The sequence below is a fragment of the Homarus americanus genome, unplaced genomic scaffold (assembly GCF_018991925.1).
Source record: "Homarus americanus isolate GMGI-L3 unplaced genomic scaffold, GMGI_Hamer_2.0 scaffold20465, whole genome shotgun sequence".
Lineage (NCBI taxonomy): Eukaryota > Metazoa > Arthropoda > Malacostraca > Decapoda > Nephropidae > Homarus > Homarus americanus.
In genome coordinates, this window is record NW_024756914.1 from 7,344,949 (window position 1) to 7,370,644 (window position 25,696).

The 25,696-nt window shown below is 46.8% G+C and overlaps 1 protein-coding gene across 13 annotated transcripts in view; it reads right to left on the reverse strand.

Annotated features, from left to right (window-relative positions):
* The window catches only part of LOC121857167 (ELAV-like protein 1), a 113,901-nt gene that overhangs the window by 72,445 nt on the left and 15,760 nt on the right, over positions 1-25,696 (reverse strand). For 10 of the 13 annotated variants that reach the window (XM_042353071.1, XM_042353073.1, XM_042353077.1 and 7 more), the window contains exon 2: positions 13,814-14,055. In XM_042353071.1, the coding sequence (XP_042209005.1) occupies positions 13,814-14,030 (217 nt within the window). In that variant the 5' untranslated portion in view covers positions 14,031-14,055. The remainder of the gene's footprint in view (positions 1-13,813; positions 14,056-25,696) is intronic. The other 3 variants (XM_042353069.1, XM_042353078.1, XM_042353075.1) reach the window with 1 other exon arrangement.

Sequence of the window (25,696 nt, forward strand, 5' to 3'; positions counted from 1 at the left end):
CAGAGCCCCATAACGAGTATACAAACAAACAGAGCCAGGCTGCAGCTACATTTAAAGTATACTATTAAAGCAGGCAGCAGCACCAATGTTTCACCCGAGTTAAATGCAAACAACACAACCTGGAGCTAACGACGCCAAACTATCTGACCTTTTTGGCGTTTCTACAGCAGCCAGAATGACCCGCAAAATTACGGTTTATTTTCCCGTTTTCTTTTCACCACCACCAGAGGAGCAGAATCTGAGCTAGATAGGGACTTTTTCCAGGGATTTTTTTTTTTTTATTCTTTTTTTTTTTTTTTGCTGGTAGGATCAGGGTTAACTATACGCTGTTACTATTACTTTCCTGCCCCCGATTACTGAAAGGGGTGGGTTGGGACTTGAATGTCGATTGGGCTGGCTGGTTCTGCGAGTACCGATCGAACCCTCAAGCCTCCCTGATACTGTTATAACGAGCTACACACACAACACACACGCATGCACACACATCTGACATGAACACGTATATCTAACATGCAATCACTCAGTCACTTAATCACACACAATTTAATACACACACACACACACACACACATTCTCACACCAACACACCTTCGACGTACACGCACTCACTTGATCCACACATTCGCACACCAACACACCTTCGACGTACACGCACTCACTTGATCCACACATTCGCACACCCACACACCGACGAACACGCACTCGATACACGCACTAACACAAATTCTTTATTGTCGTGAAATCGTCTTGTGTCGAGGTAAAAATGACCCGGTTTACAGTAAACTACTACCCATTAAACACCGTCATAACACACAACACTATCAACTTGAAAACTCCTCTCCCGTCATGAACACACGGGTCAAATAAGTTAACTCACCTCCAATTACATACATATCCTACAAAAAGAAGTTAACTCTCTACCCTCCAAATACACTGTGCAAGGTCTCCCTCCCACTCACATCGCGTCCTACAGGGAGTTTACTCTTGCCCCAGCCAATCATACAAACTCCCTACTCAAGTTAACTCCCCTCCCACCCAATACATATATACACATCCAACCAAACAGTTCAATTCCTCCCTTCACAAAGACACTTCAATAACACCCGCCAACTATGGCCTCTCCCTCGCCTTTGTTTACAAACACACAATCCCTGTCACTAACTCTCCCTATAGTCTCCTCTCGCCCCATTCTCGTCGTGTGTGTGTGTGTGTTTGATCTCAACCATATGCAATGAAGTTTAATCTCCTAAATCTCATATCCTGTATACATTTCATATAAATGTAAATAACCACCACCATTATTACCTTAAGCATGACATGTTATCCTGGAGGCTGGCCGGGTGTCCCCCTGATACGATAATATTAAACCAATAATTCTTAAAAAAAAAAAAAAAAAAAATCGGAATTTTGACCCAGCAGTAATCCAGCTCACAAACATGGGGTTGTGAAGGAAAGAGGTGGTGATAGTATGGTGGGGGGGTTGGGGTAGGGTATGGTGGGGGAATTTATTTATTTGTATTCATTTTTAAATTAACATACCTGCACGTGAGCTATATACCTGGCTAGTAAACGTTAATGAATGGAGATAAATAAACAATACCATTATTCCTTATCAACTATTTTCTTCTTTAATGAATTATTGTCTTAACAAAACATTATTCAGATCACCTCCGCAACATCATCTTACAGTCATCAGATTCTAACACTAAGTCACAGCCATCACCCATATTTGATGTCTTTCTGCGTTCTTGCCGAATTTTGATGTCACCTTTACGTGTTATAGCCAAATTATGATGTCACCTCTACGTATTATAGCCAATTTTGATGTCACCTGTACGTGTTATAACCATTTTTGAGGTCACCTTCCTAGACTGGGTCATGCACGATGCAGGAAAAATGCAAGTCAAGTGTTTCCCTCGAGTTTCCCTTCTCTATCTTCTTCCTCCATCTGTATTTACGAGTCAACAACAACAACACACATATATACATCAATAAAACAAGCAAGATCCTGTAAATAAACCACCATAAAGTGAACTCCGGTCATTAATCCCTCTTGAAACTAAACCACTTGTAAATGAACCACCCAAAAATTAACCAGCCAAAATTAAACCACCTGTAAATGAACCAGACAAAAAATAAAACAGTAAATTATTCACCCTAAAATAAACCACCTGTAAATGATTCACCCTAAAATAAACCACCTGTAAATGATTCACCTCAAAATAAACCACCTGTAAATGATTAACCTCAAAATAAACCACCTGTAAACGAACCAGCCAAAAATAAACCTGTAAATGATTCACCTCAAAATAAACCACCTGTAAATGATTAACCTCAAAATAAACCACCTGTAAATGATTCACCTCAAAATAAACCACCAGTAAATGAACCAGACAAAAATAAACCAGCCAAAAAATAAACCACTAAAACCACCTGTACATAAACCGACTAAAAATAAACCCCTGTAAAACCATATACAACAATAAGCAACTAACTATACCCGCATAACTACCAATACCTTACTACCACACCTGACACAACCCGACCTAATACCCCCAACAGCTGTACAAAAAAAAACCTACAACCAATTACCCAATGAACCGCTCATACCCCAAAACAACTTGATACCTGATACCTGTTATGCCAGGTACCGGGAGGAACAAACAAGAATGGATGACAGACACTTTCACCAAAAAAAACCACGACATTCCAAAAACCTACAATCAAAACAACAACCACTAATAACCCCCCCCCCCAAAAAAAAGACTACAGAAACCTACAACCCCAAACCAAACAACAACTACCACCACAATACCAGTACACCGTCAGCACCTACACCCAACCCCTGAGGACCACCAAAGACGGCGGGCTATGGACCGCAGAACGCCCTTTCCCTTTAACCAATATCCTGCTACTGGCGCCCTCACGAGCTCAATTATTTCCTTAGTCTTTGGTTTAAAAAGAGTTGGTTAGGATAGAGGCAGACATTAAAGGCAGCCCAACGTAGCTAAATGCCCCACTCTTTAAAGTCCAATGAGACTATTCCCACAAAATACTGCAAATGAGTGGCGCGGGGCCTCCCGGAAGAGAGCGAACAAAATCCCACACCAAGCGGCAGACACCGTAACAGGATTTCCAGGTCACTTTGGATTGGAACATTTCTATTAAAGGATTTTTTTTTATTTTTTAGGGGGGCGAATGTTTATAAAAATAATATTCATCTGGTTCGTAAAGGATTTTTTTTTCCTTTACAGTTTATGATTTTAACATTTGAAGTCAAAGGCGAGGCAATTTCACTTTATAATTTCCTCAATTGGATTAACCTCACTAAATGACAGTCACCTCAGCTTCTACTCCCAGGTGATCAAGTAGCAGTACAATCAAGCAGGCACGTAAATACAGCAACAGCAGCACGTGTAGACAACCTTGTTACTGTTCACGTATTGGACCGCTCGCGCCATCAACCGTGCAAACTATTCCAGACTTGTTCACCATTCACATCTGTAGCACAGTTCGTGTTGGGGGCCAGAAAACTTTGCCTACTCCTAACACGTGGATGGGAAAGGTCAAATGGCGATCGGCCTGAGAGGAGGAGGAGGAGGAGGAGGAGGTGGTGGTGTGTGTGTGTGTTTTCTGTGTGTTTTCTGTGTGTGTGTGTGTGTGTGTCTGTGTGTGTGTGTGTGTGTGTGTTTTTCTGTGTGTGTGTGTGTGTGGGCCATGAGAAGCGTATCGCGGTCTTCCATCACACAGCAGTGCTAAAAATTAGTATGCAGTGTGTTGTAATGACATAATCACACACACTGCTGTAGCTACATGAAGCAACAACCTCCACACAAATTCCAGTATTTATGTTAATCACATTTTCCAAGTAGTTGATTCTCTCACACACGCTGTTACATTACTCAAGGTGTGATAACATCTAGCCTTCACTACTGTACTGTACGTTAACCTGCACACGACATAATCACTATACTTTGTCCTCGCGAAATTACCTCAGGATGATGACAAAAAAATTACAATAATAATATTCATCTAACAATAACAATAATAGTAAAAATAATAACAATAATACAATAATAGTAAAAATATCATAATAGTAACAATATAATTATAACAAGAACCTCAAGGGAAATAGTGAAAAAAGCCGTACCGGATTAGACTGTAAAAGGCAACCACTATGATAACCCATAAAGAAGACCTTTAATTGAATTTTGAAACCATTCACCTTCTACAGATGAAACTCAGACTGCCAGAAGGTACCTATTTCTTAGTCATCCCCACACTTAGCTTCGTGCAACAGGGGATGAGGACGATGACGATGATAAATGGACGACGAAGACCAAAAAACAACACGGAGACGAGGAAATATGAGAAGAAACAGTAGGGAATAAGTGATGACAGAAGAAGGAACCGAGTATTGGCGTGGCAGGGAGGGGAGGGGGATGGAGGGAAGGGAAGGGGGGAGGGAGGGAGGGGGAAGGGTGGAGGAGGGAGGAGGAGGGGGAGAGAGGGGGAGGAGGGAGGGGGAGGGAGAGAGGGGGAGGGGAGAGGTTATGGTGCGGACGTTACCAAGGAAACGCACCGTCCTGGCCTCGGTTTGGCTACCACCTTCGCCGCCGCCGTCATCGCCACCAGACACAGACACGCACGCTTCTCTCCCCCTCCCTCCTCCTCCCCACCACCAAGGTTCAGATTACTCATGCAAAATTCTCCTCAGCCTGTCGTTGTGGCCGCTCTAGGGTGAATAATTACGACGGTCCATGTTCAACTGCAGAATAAACGGCTCGAATTTCTCTATTTACTGGTTGGGGGGAAAAAATTCCTTCCGTCTGAAGATCACAAGCTATCTTCCAGGACACGTGGGGGATTTTTTTTCCACGCGGAGAGTCCCGTTGATGCATAGTGAAAAAAATAAAGAGGGAAAACAAATATTCCCAAAATACACAACTACACCTGCAAAACTGGTCAAGTCAGAGGAAGAAGCCCAAAATAAACCCTTTAACACTTTATATTGTTACATACTGACGTTTTAGGTTACGAAGTTCAGATAGCAACTGGGAAACACGTCTAGTTGATACATCACCTACTTCATGTCAAGTAGTTCACACACAGTCTTATGTTCCTTCCTCTCTCCTTCACACTATTACAATGGTCTGATACTGACGAAAACTTGGTTCTTATTCATTAATCTGCTCTCTAAATGACACTTCAGAAGTCCTACGGTCACAGGTATAGTTATTATTAGTGTGTGTGTGTGTGTGTGTGTGTGTGTGTGTGTGTGTGTGTGTGTGTGTGCGCGCGCGCGCGCGCAGGAGACGGCCATTGTCCACACCGTCCACTTGACACCAGCCCATTGTCCCACCCCACTACTGTTACTACTCCTCGCCAAAAACATGAACGTGAGAGGTGAGGATAATAACCCCACCCCCATACCAACACCAGGTCCCATAGTGATGTGTTTTCTTGTGTGTAAGTCTTGAGTACATGTCCTCTTCACGCCTAATAATAATAATAATGGACACGCGTCACTATCAAGTCAAAATGAGACCATCAAATCTCCGCAAAAGGAGTTTGAGATTGAGAGGTGAGGGTAGGTTCACAATAGTGCCGTGTGGTCATCATCAGTACTTTGGTAAACAGGCGTGGTGAGGTTGAGTGTGGTAGAGGTTGCGACACACGAGACAAGGGTGTGGGCGACACAGGCACTGGACCACGGTTGGCCCCCCTGAATATTTCACGCCAGGTATCGACCACCAACAACACACACCTGGCGCCGGCACCCACCACCACCACTACGGTTACTGGCGCCACCACCACCCGCCCTCCCTGCCACGCCACGCCCTCACCAACGCCACGCCCGTAAGCACCCCCCCCCCTTCATATATCACCCACCACCGTCACCACACCCTCACACCTCAACCACAACCACTAACACGCCCATCCATCACGTCTCACCACGCCCTCACACTCGCTATCCACCCATCAAGCTCTATCATGCCACAAAACGCTTCCGCGATACCGCACTATGTCCCAAGATACCAATAACCCACCTGGTCACGACACAGAAAAAGGCCCCCCCACACACACACACACTGGCTACGTCAAAAACACTCACATACACCTGGCCAAGTCACCGACACCAACTAAAACCACTACACTTGCCAATCAGTTACACCCAAGGACCATGATCTCACACACACACTCAGAGTACCAGGCTAGAATAGACTTGGATAACGTTACATACACCTGTCTTAGCTCCCCCCCTACCACACACACACACCAGTAAACCTCCCCCCCAGCAGTGAGTAGGACGGACACACACAGGCAGCCTAGGGTGTTCCTGCACCACGGGTCAATAATTAACATGGCAACACCAAGGGCAACCAACAACTTATAAATAATGGTCACCACCCTCCCCCACCCAACACACACTCACCCTGACTGACCGTCCAACCATCATGCGGTTTCCCCCATGCGATATACACCTTCACCAATCACAATGCCAACTTCCCCGTGACACACATGCCTCCACCAATCGTGTGGCTTAACCCTGACCCGTGCTGACCAATTACGGCACAGGAGCAGACAGGGAGCGAGAGCTAAGGTTTCTGGTTCAGAGGATCTCTATGTTTCTACACTGGAAAACTGGTGTAATATTAATCAATGGTGATTGTATGCCATTAGCATGCAGGCAGCACACGACGCCACGCTACCTCAACCTTACGCTCATTTAAAATACTAACCAAGACCAACTGTCCAGGTCTAGACACTAACACACTCCACATTTTACACACGAGTTCATTCCTTGTTTACTCTGCTACTCTTAATAGTGCCTCAGCTCATCAAGATTATTTAAATTTACACTAATATTGAAAAACAGTTTTAACTCCCAATATTAAATTTAAAAGTCTCTAAATCCACAAATGTGTTTTGCAATATTGACAAATAATATTAAACCTAAAATCAATGTTTGGCAAACTCCTTAAATGTGTTGACACCGCTCCCGAGGCCACTATGTACACCCCCGCCCCCCACACACACAGCACTTTCTTCACTGAATAAAAAAAAATTTCCTTAGTTAAACTTTTCTCATCACTAACACCACTACTTGAGCGTACTAACTGTATGTAATATTAGCTTTATTTGTATTATCATCACCCGTCAGTCAACCAAACCTGACCTGACCTGACCTAATCAAGCTAAAAAAAATTTACTGTTGCTATCAAGTATCTAACGTAAATTATCCCTTCACTACCCCACATAACTGCCGGCGTCTTCAACAATGTCGCTCTTCTCGCCATCCATCTAAGAACAGTACAAGTTTTCCCCAAAGTGGTCAAGGTGTTTTGGTTATCAAAGTCTTATCGATCTTTAAAAATAACTAATAAAAATAAAATATTTCCTATACACGACTGACCACCCAACTCCCTGTTCCAGAATAAACCCCCAACCAGAACGACAGTAGAGGAGCCACCATCCCAGGTGGGAGAGGGTGGAGAAGAGGGAGGGAGGAAGGGGGGGGGATGTCCAGACCACCAGCGGCGCCGTACCCCTCCGTCTGCGCCTTCCGTGACTCACGAAGCCAGGCCACGCCGCGTATTCCCAGAAATAGACCACCACACCGGTCGATGGGTTATGATCAATCACACATCCACTGACTACAACAACCCAAAGCCATACTGTAAAGTGATGTCCGGTAGTTAGTGTGTGTGAGTGTGGTGACGTCAGGAGGGAGGTGGTGGTGGTGACGGGGTGTGTGTGAAGCAGGCGTCAAGACAAGTGAAGTTAGCGTATAACGGTGTCTTAGTCACTTACGCTCATCACTACTTTCCCCTTCAAATACACCTCTGGAACCTTCTGCCTCTAGAACCTACTTCCCCTCCCAGTAAAATCTCGTACTCCCATCCACCCTCTTCCAGGAGACCTCTGAGTTCCCCCCTCCCCTTCAGATACCTCTTTAAGAACCCCCCCCTCCCCCAACACCCCGTTCCTTTACCTTCAGAATCACTTTTCTCTCAAAAGTATTATACGTGCCATGACAGCTAAGAAGAGCCTTGTATTTAATGTGTCAAACTTGTACTGGACTTCAGCATCCATGTATTAAAGGTAAGAACCAAAGTATTAGATAGAAAACCCACATCAGGTCATATTACGTGTATAACATAGTAGCAATAGACGCCCATGTCGCTCGCCCCGCCACTCTTGTACCACGTCGCCCCGTCATAAACGCCTGAATTATCTGTCCATGAGCCTCTCTCTCTGTCTCTCTCCCTCCCCCACAATAACAGGCACACATTTCCCAGTGTATATAACAGTGAGGGAGAGTCCGTGCGGAGGGAGGTGCGTGGCTGTCAACACGATCCACCAACTAATATGTCGTCTGTCACATTGTCGGATAACTGTCGCCCATCATGAACTGTGATGACTGACATGTGGGGAAAGGACTGGGGGTCAGAATTAAACAGCTGATTCAACACTGTGAGGCTGTAATAGTGCAACAACATTTAAATATTCCTTCAACCCGAATTTCATCTTATGACAGGAACCCCCGCACGTCTTCTCTTACCTCGACAATCCTACACCTTTTTCAATTATAAATTTTGTCCATTTTTAAGTTACAGAGTCATTTATAAACATGGCAGATATACAGTATATGCGAGAGAACGGGTTGAGGATGAGGGAGTGGAGGGTGTGTGGTGAAGATGGGAGAGATGATGCGAGGGGAGGAAGGGAGGCAAGGGATGGATAAGAACACACACACACACACTGTACTAAGGCGAGTCCAAGCACGAAATTGGTCGAGCGAAAAACCTGTACCCAAGTAGATGATGATTGTTAAAGAGACTCACCGAGACTCACCGATGCCTAAGGAGGGTATTAAAACACGGTAATTAGTAGTTGGTGAGGCGGAGGGGGGAAGCGGTAGCGGCGATATGTTGGGGAATAACAGGTGGAGCGGGGAGGAGGAGGGAGGTAATACCAAGAGTTGAAAAGAGAAGATTAAGAAGTGAGAGATGGGTGAGAGGGGAGATAAAATGGGGGAAGAGGGGACTGGTTGAGAGGAAGAGATAAAAGGAAGTTGGATGAGAAAGGAGAGATATAAGGGGTTGGGTGAGGGAAAAAGGGGCAGATTGGTCGGTCGAGGACAGAAAACGAGGGGAGAAGAGTGGGGTAACGGATAGGAACAACGAAGGGGGTAGGTTAAGAGGAGAGATAAAGGGAGAGCTGGATGAGAGGGGGAGAATTAGGGGGGTTACGAGGGGAGAGAAAAAATCGGGGCGAGGAGGGAAGGTTGAATGACTGATGAAGAGCAGCGTGACGTAAGAGAATGACAGAAGAATGGTACCACCCCCCACCCTCACCCCCTCCCCCTTCCTCTCCCACCCACTCCCTAATCAGTGCCGTGTATTGCAGTAGTGGGAGTGATGAGAGAGGGGAAGTTGTGCGGGGAGGTGTGGCGAGGAGGGGAGAAGGGAAAGGTGGAGTGAGGGGTGTTGGGCAAGGAGAAGGGAAGAGAAGAAAGAGGGTGTGTTGGACAGGGGAGAAGAAAGGGGAGTGGTGGGCAGGGGGGACGAGAGCGAGAGGTGTTGGATATGGGGAGGAGAGGAGGGTTAGTCTTTGGTAGGGGAGGAGAGGGGTGATGAGTAGAGGAGGAGGGAAGGTTAGGAGAGGAGATGATAGGGAGGGATGGAGAGAGAGGGATGGAGACAGAGGGGTGATGGAGTGGGGGGAAGAAGAGAGGGAGGGCCCCAAGAACACTGAGATAAGAACCCTTACGCCGTCGCGAGTCTCGACCCCACAACTCTCGGGTCGATTGTGGATCGATTCCGAGACAAAGGAGGGGGTGGGGAGGGGAGGGGGGAGGCAGGCGCTGGTTGGGTCGATATCGGGTCTATTACAACGAGCTGGTGTGGCCGCTACTCACGCCATGAATGTGACTCTAGCGCGCCTCCTCCGCCTTCTCCACGTCTTGCTGTTTGCTCCACGCTCCCTCCTCCATTACTCGACACAACAACCAACAACACCATCCCCGCCACTAACACCATCATCCCGCCACTAACACCATCATCCATCACCATCATCCCGCCACTAACACCATCATACCATCTCCGCGAAATACCACCGGCGACATGACCGCCCCCGTCAACTCTTATACCACTAATACCAACCACAACCACCCTGTCACTCCCCTACCACACTAATACCAACACCATAACCACCCGTCACTCCCCTACCACACTAATACCAACGTACCCGTCACTCCCTACCACACTAATACCAACACTCACTCCCCTACCACACTAACCAACACCACAACCACCGTCACTCCCTACCACACTAATACCAGCACCACAACCACCGTCACTCCCCTACCACACTAATACCAACACCACAACCACCGTCACTCCCCTACCACACTAATACCAACACCACAACAACTTTTGACACTCAGGATATACGACACCTGATGGGAAGAAGGTAGTGTTGGTGGGAGGTGAGTCGAGAAAGGTAGGCAGTCATGGGTGGGAGAGGAGTGGGACAGGGGTGGGGAGGGTGTGGGAGGGGTGGGGTGGGGGTGGGGGGTGGGGTGGGGGTGTGAAGGGAGTGGGTGGGGTGGTAAGGGAGGGAGGTGGGTGGGGGTGGTGGGAGGGGGGTGGGTGGGTGGGGGGTGGTAAGGAGTGGGTGGGGGGTGGTAAGTGGGTGGGGTGGTAAGGGAGTGGAGTGGGGGTGGTAAGGAGTGGGTGGGGGTGGTAAGGAGGTGGGTGGGGGTGGGGTGGGTGGTGGTGGGTGGGGGTAAGAGAGGTGGGTGGGGGGTAAGAGAGTGGGTGGGGGGGAAGAGAGTGGGTGGGGGTAAGAGAGTGGGTGGGGGGTAAGAGGTGGGTGGGAGCAAGAGAGTGGGTGGGAGTGGGTGGGTGGGGGTGGGTGGGGGCAAGAGAAGAGGTGGGTGGGGCAAGAGAGCAAGAGTGGGTGGGGGAGACAAGAGTGGGTGAAGAGCATGGGAAGAGACAAGAGGGGTTGGTGAGTGCATGGGGAGAGGGAGAGTGGATAGGGAGAGGTGGAGAGTGGATGGGGAGGTCGAGAGTGGATGGGGAAAAGTCGAGAGTGGATGGGGAGAGATCGAGAGTGGATGGGGAGAGGTCGAGTGGATGGGAGAGGAAGAGTGGGTGGGAGCGAACGAGTGGGTGGGAGAAGACTAGTAAAAGAGAGTGGGTGGGTGGGGAAGTGGCAAGAGTAAGTAGGTGGGGGGGATGGTGAGGAAAAGAAGTGGGTGTGATGACAGTATTGATGGTTGGAAAGACAATGGAGGGAGGGAAGGAGGGAGGGAGGGTAGGGTGAGGATGATGTGAGTGGCGTGGGATGAAGATGGTGGTGGTCGTCATGTTTACAAACATTTGGGAAAATTGTGGATGGGAGGAAAGAAATTTTATATATATATATATATATATATATATATATATATATATATATATATATATATATATATATATATATATATATATATATATATATATATATATATATATCACAGGGGTGTGGGTAGGGGGCGTTAGTGGTAGTGAAGGCATGAACGAGACATCGTGACAACTAATGATCATGACGTCCAATGGTTCAGTGTTGACGCTTCCTATCCAACCCCTTCTCCCCCACCAGCTAGATCGTCTCCGCCAAGCTGCTCCCCCTCACGCCTCTCCCACACAACTCATTGTCAACACAGACCGTAATTTGTACCACTAAACTGGACGATTTAAGCAAATGAGTTCAGCTAAAAGTAGAGTAGGGTCAAGTAGTGGGGAGAGGACAGGTACGCCCATTAAGGAGACATGGGCAGTAAGCTGGGGAGAGGAGAGCTGCATCACTGGCGGAGGGGGGACGCTTATGTGGAGTGCTGCTGCTGCTTGCTGCCGTCAGGGGAGGCATCACAGATCGATAACCTTCCCTACGCCGCCTCACTGCATATTCACATCAACGCCACCTCTTAGGTAAACGTTGACACACACACACACACACACACACACACACACACACACTCTTCAGCCAACTCCTTTAAGCTACAGTATTTAATCCATCGTCTCCTAAAGTACCCCGCCCACGTCATCACCAGCCCCCATCTAAAAACCCTTGACGACCCGAGGGGAACATTCACATACCCAGAGAATTTATCCCAACCAAAATAGTTCCCCCTCCCCAAGACCTACCTCCACCCCACGAGATCTATTCCCTGCAGTAGAGATTGACCTCCTCCTGGTGAAGACTGGCTCCGTCCACGACAGGCTGTCCCGACCACTCTAGCTCTACAATTCTGCCTTACCCCACAGCTCCCCGGGACGGACGGACGGACGGACGGACGGACAAAGACGACAGGAGAAATGGATATTGAAGGAACAACGATAGGACCGGGTTTGCTGATGAAGCTATAAGTGAAAGTAAAAATTTAGCTACAATGTATTATTATCAGTCGTATTTTCCAGCGTCCCTAAAAATATGAAACCTATCACTATGGAACAATGCCTCGTTGTACCCTACTGAGTTCCCTCACACAACACTCCTGGACCCTGAACTAAAGCACACAGCTGTACCCTCCCCTCCATAATACATGTTGGGCACAGTTGTATTCTACTGAGGACATTTACACCCAAGGGTCCAGTAACGAGCGTCCACAAATAACGGAGGCTGCGTGCCGACACCCTGGTTGCATAATCAGCTTGTCATTCCCAGCAGGACACCAAGAATCACTGACATGGACGCTCGCGGCTTGACGTCGCCACTGACCACTACCTAAACTTTTCTCCCAACCCTTGATAATAACTTCTCCTGCCTACCAGCACAGTAATAAAACACCACCATAATACTTGTCTTGTATAAACAGTGACAAATGTCTCTCGAGTCTACTTTTCAAATCCCTTGCCTTCAGTTCCACCTTCCTATACTTGGCTACTGGTCACACACAATACTGCCGGAAAACATCATTCGGCTCGGAATACAATTACGAATGTTTCTCATCCGAACAGCAGTCCACAAGCTGAGTGATACACATGGTACAGAAGCTCCCTCGAGTGCACAACCCATCTACCTAGCAATAAACATATTGAGGTGCACTCGGTAGTCCCTACAAACTAACATCTCTGGTCCCATAAGGTTGTTAAAGCCTCTTTATACTACAGCATTTTATATATACCTAACCTAACTCTAAGTCTCCCCCCCCCACCCTTATTAGGTCACCCAATCCGAAAATGACTCCGACAGTTTCCAAACTGTTGGGATATGACAAGCCCTCAATGTTTCATCACTTTCTATAATTTCCCAATTCACCCCCACCTGCTGAGTTAACCAAAGGCAGGTACTGTTAACCCTCCCATTCACCCAATATAATCACCCCACCTGCTGAGTTAACCAAAGGCAGGTACTGTTAACCCTCCCATTCACCCAATATAATCACCCCACCTGCTGAGTTAACCAAAGGCAGGTACTGTTAACCCTCCAAATATAATCACAAGGGCACCACACTGGCTAAACATGCAAATTGATATAATGACAAAATTATACTGAGAATGAAGTTGAATCTTACAAACTAAAAGACTCGAGAAAGAAGAGAATATAATCTTACAAACTAAAACATTCAATACAGGAGAAGAGGAGAATAATCTTACAAACTAAAAGCAGAGAAAAGGAAGAAGAGTTTAATATACGACTCAAAAGTTGTGGACAGGAAGAAGACATGAATCTTACGAGCTAAACAGATAAGGAGGAGAAGGAAGAACTGATTTTTTTTTTTATAAACTAGGCATGCGAAACAAACAGAATGATGTCGCACCTGACTCACCTGTGACCTTGTCTCTGATTAATTTGCAGGACTCCAGCTCGCCTATAGATGAGAACAGGGAGCGGATTTCTTCCTGGGTCATGTTCTGAGGCAGGTAATTAACGATGAGGTTTGTCTTGGACTCCTCGATGTGGCCGCTCTGGGACGAGTTGGACGAGGCGGTGCCATTTTGAGTGCAGGAGTCCATGCCGTTCATCATGCCGGACATCCACGACTCGACGCTCACCTTGAAGCTGCCGCACAAAGAAACACAAAACACACACCGTCAGTACACACACACCTGACCACGCCCACCTCCTCCTAAGCTCCCCCTAACGCCTGACTCCTTATTCAACAATTCTTCTACCTATTTAAAAGCATCTGACAAATCCCAAATTACTATCACCACCTAAGAGTGAAGTACAATAATTATGGAGTCGGCACTACTGTTACTTCTCCATGACCTACTGCTGCTACTTCTGCATGACCTACTCTTGCTACTTCTGCATGACCTACTCTTGCTACTTCTCCATGACCTACTCTTGCTACTTCTCCATGACCTACTCTTGCTACTTCTCCATGACCTACTCTTGCTACTTCTCCATGACCTACTCTTGCTACTTCTGCATGACCTACTGCTACTTCTGCTGCATGACCAACTGCTATTTCTGCGGCTTGACCTACTGCTACTTCTGCGGCATGACCTACTGCTACTTCTGCGGCATGACCTACTGCTACTTCTGCTGCATGACCTACTGCTACTTCTGCTGCATGACCTACTGCTACTTCTGCTGCATTAACCTACTGCTACTTCTGCAACACCTACTTTCTGCTGCTGCATGACCAACTGCTATTTCTGCTGCATGACCTACTGCTACATCAGCTGCATGACCTACTGCTACTTCTGCATGACCTGCTGCTACTTCTGCTGCATGACCTACTGCTACTTCTGCTGCATGACCTACTGCTACTTCACCAACATGACCTCTACTGCTACTTCTGCTGCATGACCTACTGCTACTTCTGCTGCATGACCTGCTGCTACTTCTGCTGCATGACCTGCTGCTACTTCTGCAGCATGACCTACTCTACTACTTCTGCTGCATTGACCTACTGCTACTTCTGCTGCATGGACCTACTGCTACTTCTGCTGCATGGACCTACTGCTACTTCTGCTGCATGGACCTACTGCTGCTTCTGCTGCATGGACCTACTGCTACTTCTGCTGCATGGACCTACTGCTGCTTCTGCTGCATGGACCTACTGCTGCCACTTCTGCTGCTGCCTACTGCTACTTCTGCTGCATGACCTACTGCTACTTCTGCTGCATGACCTACTGCACTTCTGCTGCACTTGACCTACTGCTACTTCTGCTGCACTTGACCTCTGCTACTTCAGCTGCATGGCCTACTGCTACTTCTGCTGCATGACCTACTGCTACTTCTGCGGCTTGATCTACTGCTACTTCTGCTGCATGGCCTACTGCTACTTCAGCTGCATGGCCTACTGCTATTTCTGCTGCTTGACCTACTGCTACTTCTGCTGCATGGCCTACTGCTATTTCTGCTGCTTGACCTACTGCTACTTCTGCATAAACTATAGCTACTACTGTACGACCTACTGTTATTTCTGCATGACTTACTGTTACTAGTAATTCTGCATGACCTACTGCTACTTCTGCATAACCCACTGCTTCTGCTACTTCTGCATAACCCACTGCTTCTGCTACTTCTGCATAACCCACTGCTACTTCTGCATAACCCACTGCTACTTCTGCATAACCTACTGCTTCTTCTGCATAGCCCACTGCTTCTTCTGCATAGCCCACTGCTACTTCTGCATAACCCACTGCTACTTCTGCATAACCCACTGCTACTTCTGCATAACCCACTGCTACTTCTGCATAACCCACTGCTACTTCTGCATAACCCACTGCTACTTCTGCATAACCTACTGCTACTTCTGCATTACCCACTGCTACTTCTGCATAAGCTAATGCTACTCAGTACACACTATAGGTTCTCTCTGATCTACAGCTGTAGCCTACACACCTTGTATACATAACGCCACTACACCTACAGGAAATATTAAATGTTACAATGTTAAAAGTGATTATTATCCAAACTCAAACAATTATTTTAGCAAGTCATTAATTCAACACTAATGGTTAATATCTCACAATAAAGCAATAAGTCAATTATGAAACTGCTATAATTAGTAACAAATACAAATAAAACGAAAAAACAAACACAAAATTTGAATTGGTAAGTAGTGGTAAAGGGTTAAAAGTGTGGTTAGTGGGGAAGGATCAAGGGTACCTTACAGTCAACACGAGCCATACAAACACCAGCTACCATCCACAACCGCACCACCAACACCACAACTACCACCAACCCAACACGTTAAAAACCTCCGCCAAACCTAAAATAACTTAAACCTGCGGGCACACAGAAGAGAACAATGAGAGAGAGATAAAGAGCGAGAGATACTGTATATGGAGAGAATTCTAGACGACTAATATCTATTATCACAACTGAGCAATACCCGACAGCGGCAGTCCACTCCTCCAAATAACCCCCGACAGCGGCCGTCCGCTTCTCCAAATATTCCGACAATGGTTGTCAATACCCCCGACGGCCGTCCACTCCTCCAAATAGCCCCCCGACACCGCCAGTCCACTCCTCCAAGTATCCCCCGACGGCTGCCGTCCACACCCCAAATATCCCCCGACGGCGTCAGTCCATTCCTCCAAATATCGACGGCTGCCGTCCACACCCCAAATATCCCCGACGGCGTCAGTCCATTCCTCAAATATCCCCGACGGCCGTCCACTCCAAATATCCCCGGCAGCGGCCGTCCACCCTCAAATATCCCCCGACGGCGGCCGTCCCTCCCCAAATGTCCCCGACGGCGGCCGTCCACTCTTCCAAATATCCCCGACGGCGGCCGTCCACTCCTCCAAATATCCCCCGACGGCGACCGTCAATTCCTCCAAATATCCTCCGACGGCGGCCGTCCACTCCTCCAAATATCCCCCGACAACAGGAGCCCATTTCCCCAGCCGAGGCCCTCTCTTGCTCTCCAAGGACCACCACAACTTCAATGCCTTAACTTTCTACCAGAATAAGCAGAGCAGTGACCCACAGTGGAGCCTCCTGGATCCTCCTCTCCTACACAATGGCAGGAAGATCCACTATGCAAATGCTGCTGACGAGGACACCCGTGACGACTTGACATTCGCGCAAGTTTCCTCTGGGCCCAGCTGGTGATGCGCGGGCGGGCGGGCAGGGGGAGGTAGAGAGGGGGCGGGAAGGAGAGGGAGGGATTGTCTGCTGTTTCATTACTTCCTCCACACAAACACACGCACCAACAACGTTTTTATTATGCGTGCCGTATTCATCACTACCGGATATGTGAGAGAGAGACTGAGGGGCAGGGAAGGAGTGAGTGTGTGAGAGGTAAGAGGGATGGGAAGCGAGTAGTGAGGAAAGAGGGAAGAGAGAAAGGGGAATGATGAGAGTAAGAGAGAGAGAGAGGAGAGAGAAAGAGAGAGGAGAGCGAAAGAGAGAGGGAGAAGGAGAGAGGAGAGAGAAAAGAGAGGGAGAGAGGAGAGGAGAGGGAGAGAGAGAGGGAGAAGAGGAGAGGAGGGAGAGAGAGAAAGAGAGAGGGGGGGAGAAGAGGAGGGAGAAGAGAGGGAGAGAGAGAGAGAGAGAGAGATGCACGTAAAGGAAGGAGAAAAAACGAAAAAGCGAAACGAAAATTGAAAACAAGAGTAAAACCCAAGAAAGAAAGAAAGAAAGAAAAAGAAAAAGAAAAAGAAAAAGGTAAAGGAAGAGACGACATCCTCAATATCCATGCAGGCAAGTCTTAAGAGTTTCGCGAATTTGCAACTTTCATTTTAGTGACAAGGTTAGAGGAACACCCCCACTCCAAAAAATAAAGGTCTCGCATTGCACAACACCAGTATAAAAAAATATATATATCTATACAATTCTCCGTTATCAAGAAGCACGCGTCGTTAACACAATGGCATTTTACCGTCCTACTGCCCGGGTTATTACGACTGAGAACAATTTACACGGTACAATTCGCCTGTATTTAACACTTACACGGGGCCCACCCAACACTGCAATCAGTATTAATAGCTTGTATATTACTACATCTTCACCCCCCGACAAGTGACCCTAACACGACGACGGTCCGAGACGAGGTAAGTGTTAGGAAGGGTCGTCCAGGGCAGTGTCAGGGAAGGGAGTCGTCCAGGGCAGTGTCAGGGGAAGGAGTCGTCCAGGGCAGTGTCAGGGGAAGGAGAGTCCAGAGTGTCAGGGGAAGGAGGATCGTCCAGGACAATATCGGGGGGCTGGGGGGTCGTTGAGGGCAATACAGGGTGGAGGGAGTGTTCGTCCAGGACAATCAATGGGAGGCCCTAACAAGACGACACCAACAAGCTACCTCCGTGGTGGTGGGTGTGGTGTAGTGGTGGTGGTGAATGTGGTGGTGTGGCTGGCGTTATGGCCAGACACGCGACAAGGGCTATCCGAGATATCGAACAGCCAGCTCCACTTGGCAACAGTTAAATGTTCGATACAGTGAGTCCCTTTAAGTCAAGTGATCGCGTCAAGCAGCTCCCCACAGTATCACTTCAACATGATGGGTGTATCTACGCGCCTCATGATGGGTGTCACAGTAGTGAAGCTTACTCTGCGCCCTCATGATGGGTGTCACAGTAGTCTCTGCGCCTCATGATGGGTGTCACAGCTTGAAGCTTACTGCGCCTCATGATGGGTGTCTATCTAGTGATTACTCTGCGCCTCATGATGGGTGTCACAGTATCTAGTGAAGCTTACTCTGCGATGGGTGTCACAGTATCATGATTACTCTGGGATGGGTGTCACAGTATCTAGTGAAGCTTACTCTGCGCCTCATGATGGGTGTCACAGTATCTAGTGAAGGTTACTCTGCGCCTCATGATGGGTGTCACAGTATCTAGTGAAGCTACTCTGCGCCTCATGATGGGTGTCAGTGTCTAGATTAAGGCTACTCTGCGCCTATGATGGGTGTCACAGTATCAGTATCTAGTGAAGGCTACTCTGCGCCTCATGATGGGTGTCACAGTATCTAGTGAAGGCTACTCTGCACCTCATGATGGGTGTCACAGTATCTAGTGAAGGCTACTCTGCGCCTCATGATGGGTGTCACAGTATCTAGTGAAGGCTACTCTGCGCCTCATGATGGGTGTCACAGTATCTAGTGAAGGCTACTCTGCGCCTCATGATGGGTGTCACAGTATCCAGAGAAGGCTACTCTGCGCCTCATGATGGGTGTCACAGTATCTAGTGAAGGCTACTCTGCGCCTCATGATGGGTGTCACAGTATCTAGTGAGGGCTACTCTGCGCCTCATGATGGGTGTCATAGTATCTAGTGAAGGCTACTCTGCGCTTCTCATTCCGATTTACGAATGAGGAGATCTTTACACTTAAAAGAAAAGGCATTGGTTTATACGGTTGTTTTATATCAATTACATACTGTATGTATACACACACTAGCCCACAATGCCACATCATACCACATTTATTGAGGAACAAGGAGCGGCGTGGCTACCACACACTCGTCTGATAACAGAAGTCGATAAAAAATAAAAACGCAACTAAGAGTCTGTCTGTGAAAGACCAATGCAGCGCCACCTGCCTCAATAATGCAGCTTCCCAGACCGTCTTCACACGCACGCACGCACGCACGCGCGCACACACACACAGTGTGGTGTAAAGTTTAGGTGGTGGGTAGGGGTGGTTTAGGTTGCATGTGGGTAAAATGTGGATGGATGGGGTGTGTGGGTGTTAGGGGTTGGGTGGTGTTGGTGGACGCGTGTCTGTGGAGGGAGGGAGGGAGGGAGTGAACGGGGGAAGGAGGGATGACGATGCTTCGTCGTTCCAGGCCAATCAAGTAGATTACCACGGCATTCCCCTAGGGTTACATCCCAACCCAGTCCAATTTTCACTCCCATCTCCCCTCCCTCCCTCCCCTCTCACACTCAGCCTCCTCACTGTCATCTTGGAGGATGGACACACCGCACGCGGCTCGGTTTACACACACGGTGGCCCTTCAACAATCTTCCAGTTTAAGACAGTCTATTTTCCCCCTTTTTAACACATAATACAAAGCCCGGCTGACTAGAGAAAAAAACATGGTGTCCCTCCCCTCTTGCAACAAAAAACTTGAGTACCCCCCATAGGCTCCAGGCGTCAGCTTCCGGCCCGAGTAGTATGTCATTAAGAGGAGAAACTTGCTAACCAGGGATTTGTCCATCTCCCACAACTACCTCCCAGGGGGAAAGGGGGAGAAAAAAATAACTTCAAAGTGGAGAGAGCTAAGTGGTCCGTCGCCAAGATATTAAGACGGGGAGCGACGGCAGCTGTGTTGCAACCAATTGTTAATCAAACTAAGTGCAATTACCAAGGAATGAGGCGGATGAAGGGGTGCGGCCCCCACCACAAAGACCTCCGCAGTTGGTGGGAGAGGAGAAACACACCCACAATAGTTACACCACAAACCACCCAAACCTATTGTGTCGCTGTGTAACCCTCCCGTCTCCCTATCTATCTTTATGGTCTTACACGTGCTTGACAGTAAAGGTGCTTGATCACGGATGACTGGGTACGTCTGGGGGCTTAAGATCTCTTTTATGATATCGCTCCGTACGGCTTCTGTTGTGTGTTCTTTAGTTAACAGATATATTGTTTTGCCTCTTGTCTGCCTTACACTGTTTACAAATTAAACTAACGAGGATCTGAACGACGATTTACGAGTATAAACAAATGTTTGTCAACTTAAGGGACAAGTTCTGGTGAATTAAAGACCCAAGTTGAGGTATATTTTGTCAACCATACACCAACAGGAAGCCCCTGCCAATCACACAACTGGAAACAATGTCAACCTAAATACCAAATAACCAAACTCAACAATCACTACGCCACGATCAATAACATTTGCAAAATTTGATTACAATCATCAAACCCTTCATATTTGCTACACGTGGGGTTCATAGCACTCGGTTTTTTCCTCAATTATTCGTTCTAGTTCAAATAATAGCGGACAGATTCCAACCAACTTTACATCAGGTGAGGTACTATACTGGGGTTGTATATTGGTACTTTTTTTTTTTTAGATAATAGAAGACGTCACTATCCACGCCGCCACCCACACACCCAACTCCCAGTCAGGAGACTACTACCGCTACTATCATCAATTACTACTACTACCATCACCGCCATTAACGCGTATTACTACCATCAATAATCTACTACCACCAACAGGTACAGATTACCACCACCACCACGTATTATACCTCTCATAAAACAAATCGCGGGGAACTTGTATTACCTATGAACTCTTGTGACATCGTTAAGCAGACCTGGAGGCCAGCCTACTGATGCAGCTTATATTTTTGTCTGGAGATAAGAATAGATATACAGTACTTTATTTCTAACTTATGCGTCGTAACTGAATTCACAACTGGAGTTCATTTTCAATTCGCAATATAAAACGGATTAATCACCCGTTTTAGTTTTGATTAAATAAGGAAAGCATTTGAATATGAATCCGGTTTACACAGACACATACACCAGGCTGTAGACCCACCCACCGTGTACAAACTATGATACAACCTTCCTCAAGAACCAAACTAAATTACTGACTAAACCTATGGTGGAGACTCTCTCTGACTCTCTCTCTCTCTCTCTCGTCCTGGGAATAATTATATACAAATAAAAAACGTCCCATTCTGCCAAATTACCTGTATCACTGGCGGGCGGGGGAGAAGCAATGGCTAATTACTTGTTTGTTTTATTCTGGTGTCAACAAGCAATAAAACTTTGTGTATGATTCTTACCTAATGAATTACCGTCATCTAATGATTTACCCATAACAATCAATCTTAACGCAGGGCCAGTGATATATAACCATAGACTAGTGTGTGTGTACTAACGTAAGCCTTTCTACGCAGCAACAAAGTCATGAAAATTACTCCATTTCCTCTTGTTCTTCAACATCTGATATTTACCTCAACACACTATCATACATAATTTAGGGGCACGGGTGCACACGCCCGCTCGAGAGAGAGAGAGAGAGAGAGAGAGAGACCTCTCTCCCAGGCACAAAGTCAACTAAGAAAATAAGAATGGAGAAAACTGCAGCGGGCCTATAGGGCCAACCCCTATCGCTTATATATCCATCCAACCTATGTTTGAAGATATCCACCGTAATCTAGTTAATGATGATGTTTGATAACTTGTTCCACTACTCTTATTTCCAAACCGATGTTCACCGATCTCGTGTCTGTTCTCACACTTTCATCATAAACATTGCCTAGTTGAAGGATGTCCCATGTCAAGGTCAACGTAGGCAATAAAACAGCTTATCATCCCTCTCTCTCTTTGTATTTAATGTTGACAGAGGCATACTGCACATAAATAGGGATACTGAAGTGTCTAGTTGGGTGAGGAGGAATTGAAGAACGATCCCTAGTTCCTTATAATAATGGGTCACTGCAGTACGCTCTAATGACCACACTGACCAAACAGGGGTGAAAGGTGTTCACCGCCACGTGTACGGCTTCTCTGCTCTTTCTCCCTTCTCCACAAGGCAGTCGATGATGATGCGGGTCAGGTAACCCACTTCCCCCTGCAGGAGATGGTGTCATGTTCACGGCTGTTACGTCTCCACTCCACACAACACATGTTAGAATGCTAGTGTCACATCAAAAAGGGGATTTGCTGCTGGCTTGCCTTTTAGTAGAGCACATCGCTAACACCGGGACAGTCGGCAGAAAAGATCGCTCCAAGATAGGACGTGTGACCAGAACTGGTCTACCCTCACGTGGAGGTAAAAAAATAAAATAAAATAGAAAGGTGTCCAAAGAATCTCATTAATACATTTCTGGCCACAACAGTCACCTATCTCCCTAACAATACATTCCACTCACTAATCATCAGCTATGAACCAACGAGGTAACCAGCATTAACTGGAGGATAAATCAACTGTCTGGTAGGTCTCGTGGCCACTACCTCACATAACACACCCACATACTTACTCCATCAACAAGGGCCCCTCAGTGTGTGTGACAGAGACCCGAGTACCACCGTGTGTACAGTATTAGACGAGTGACGGAGGCAGATCAAGGTCACATCAACATCCTCGCAACATTATTCAAGTATGTCTCCCTTAGTGTCACCTGATGATCGCCTTAACACATGATGGCCTGCCACTATCTCTTTCACGGACTGACTGACTGACTGACTCTCTCACACACACACACACACACACACACACGGGCGACCTACACCACCGCCACCTGTCAATGGCCGTCCACCAAGTGCCTCGACTCGTTATAAGTGCCAGGGGTTATCCACCTACAACGTGCAGTCACCTGTCGACAGCCGTGATACGTATCCTCACCTGCTACTGACTACCTCCCCCACGACGGCAACACGTCCGGGTTGGGCGTGGGGCTTCCTAACGTTCACTGAAGCTATCTGGTTTACATTCTCTTACGTGCATCACTCACAAATCGCTTGCCTGTACTGCCCAAGTACTTCACTTGTGTCCTGCTCGAGCTTTTAAAAATATGCTTTTCAATACAACAGTTATTAATGTAACTGTACAGGTACTTGCTCCACTTAACAACGGCCTCTCAGTGCTTGGCTCAAGTTCCCCGTGTTAGACAAGTGACGGAGGCAGATCAAGGTCACCAACATCCCAACAACTCACTACTTCTCACTAGCCTGACTATTAGTAAATTAATGTGTTGTTTGGCCTCCATGAGTACAGATGGTTGTCAGCACTTTCAAGTTAAAAATAAATAAATATCCACACGAACAAACACTACACGTCACATCCCCATTGTAGGCGGGAAAGACCAATAGCTAACCCCAACACGAGCACCCCCAGGGATGTCTTTAGTCGGTGTGGATGACTTTTGAGTACAAAGCCGAGACAACGACGATGGATACAAACATTAACCTAAGTGAGGAACAGAAAATTATCAAATGTGCAAATCAAAATAATACTAAGACTGCCAACTCCTTTCTCACTACAGTTGAAGACAAATTTGTGTCGACATAACGAACCAAGACGCAGACGACCCTCACTCTCTCCCTTACTGCCTCTCAACCCTAATTCCTTTTCCGTTCTAGAAGCAGCATTACGAGAGCACCGGGAATACTCGTATTTCTCCCAGTATGATGATGATGATGATGATGATGATGATGATCACACACACTGTAAACCCCCTCAAACCCCCAATGTTGCCAGAATTAAGGAAACTTTAAAACAAATACCAAGAAACACCAAATAAACAAACCATGTTAACAGTAGCTACTTTTTTTAATTGTCTGACATTACGCGAATGTTTGGGGCTCAGTACCGTGGCCGGGTCGAGTTACCAAATATGAACCATTACAACAACCCTTACACACACACACACACACACAACAGAAACAAGATATTACATGACAGTGATACTCCAAACAATACCTTTACCCTCACCAATCAACTGTACTCCATTCTCTGCCACACACACACTACAGTAGACACAAACACCTCAAAATACCCACAATGATGAACCTACACAAGATATATATACCAGTAATGGTGGAATATATCCCCCGTTATGGTAATACAGCAACACCCCTTAGCAACCCCCTTCTATACACACTACCATTCACTCAACTATTGATATACACACAAACTTTCCATACACTATTTGTAACTATTTCTGAGTTATGTTCGGGAGACGAAACTCTGACGAACTTAACGATAGAAACTTTCATTTCCATATCCCCCTCACCTCACTTTACCTCCTTTCATCTCACCTCCCCTCATATCACCTTCCTTCCCCTCCCCTCATATCACCTTCCTTCCCCTCCCCTCATATCACCTTCCTTCCCCTCCTCATATCACCTTCCTTCCCCCATATCACCTTCCCTCCCCTCATCTCACCTCGCCTTCCTTCCCCTCATCTCACCTCGCCTTCCTTCCCCTCATCTCATCTCACCTCGCCTTCCTTCCCCTCATCCCACCTCGCCTTCCTTCCCCTTCCCTCCCTCACCTCCTTTACCGTAACTTTTCTGAGTGAGGGATAAAGAGGAGGAATCGTTTATGTGGATTACATTGGCACAAGATAGTTACCTCACTTCATTTAAAACTTTATAAGGGAGGTTTATGGACTTCGAACCCGTGCGTGGAGTTGACTAAAATATACGACTAAACATCGAGACAAGTTAAAAAATTCCCTTACAACGACCTTCTGTAATACTCAAAGAATACGGCGCTACTATTGTGTGCGGTCTACCAATATATCACCCAACCCAACGTAACATAACCTAAATTACTTTAACGTTAACCTAACCTAACCTAACCTAATCTAACCTACCCTAACATAACCCAACCTACCCTAACATAACCCAACCTACCCTAACATAACCCAACCTACCCTAACATAAACAACACTCCAACATCAACCACCAACATAACCCAACCTACCCTAACATAACCCAACCTACCCTAACATAACCCAACCTACCCTAACATAACCCAACCTACCCTAACCATACGAATCCACATAATACCAACTAATAATTATATTCCATTCACTACCATAACATCTCGCCTAGTTCTAGTCGTTACCTATATACCAGCCCAGGACACCACACACTTACTATGGTCTCTTCAAAGGTGATTTAATACACCTCGGCTATCTCTTGTTCCCTCATACAGACATAAAGAGGTAATACACTATTTCGTCATTTGCTTACATCTCTATACGGTTCTAAAGGTGTTCTCCTCTCCTATAAACACACACACACACTAACATTACAAACACACTAACATTACAAAGA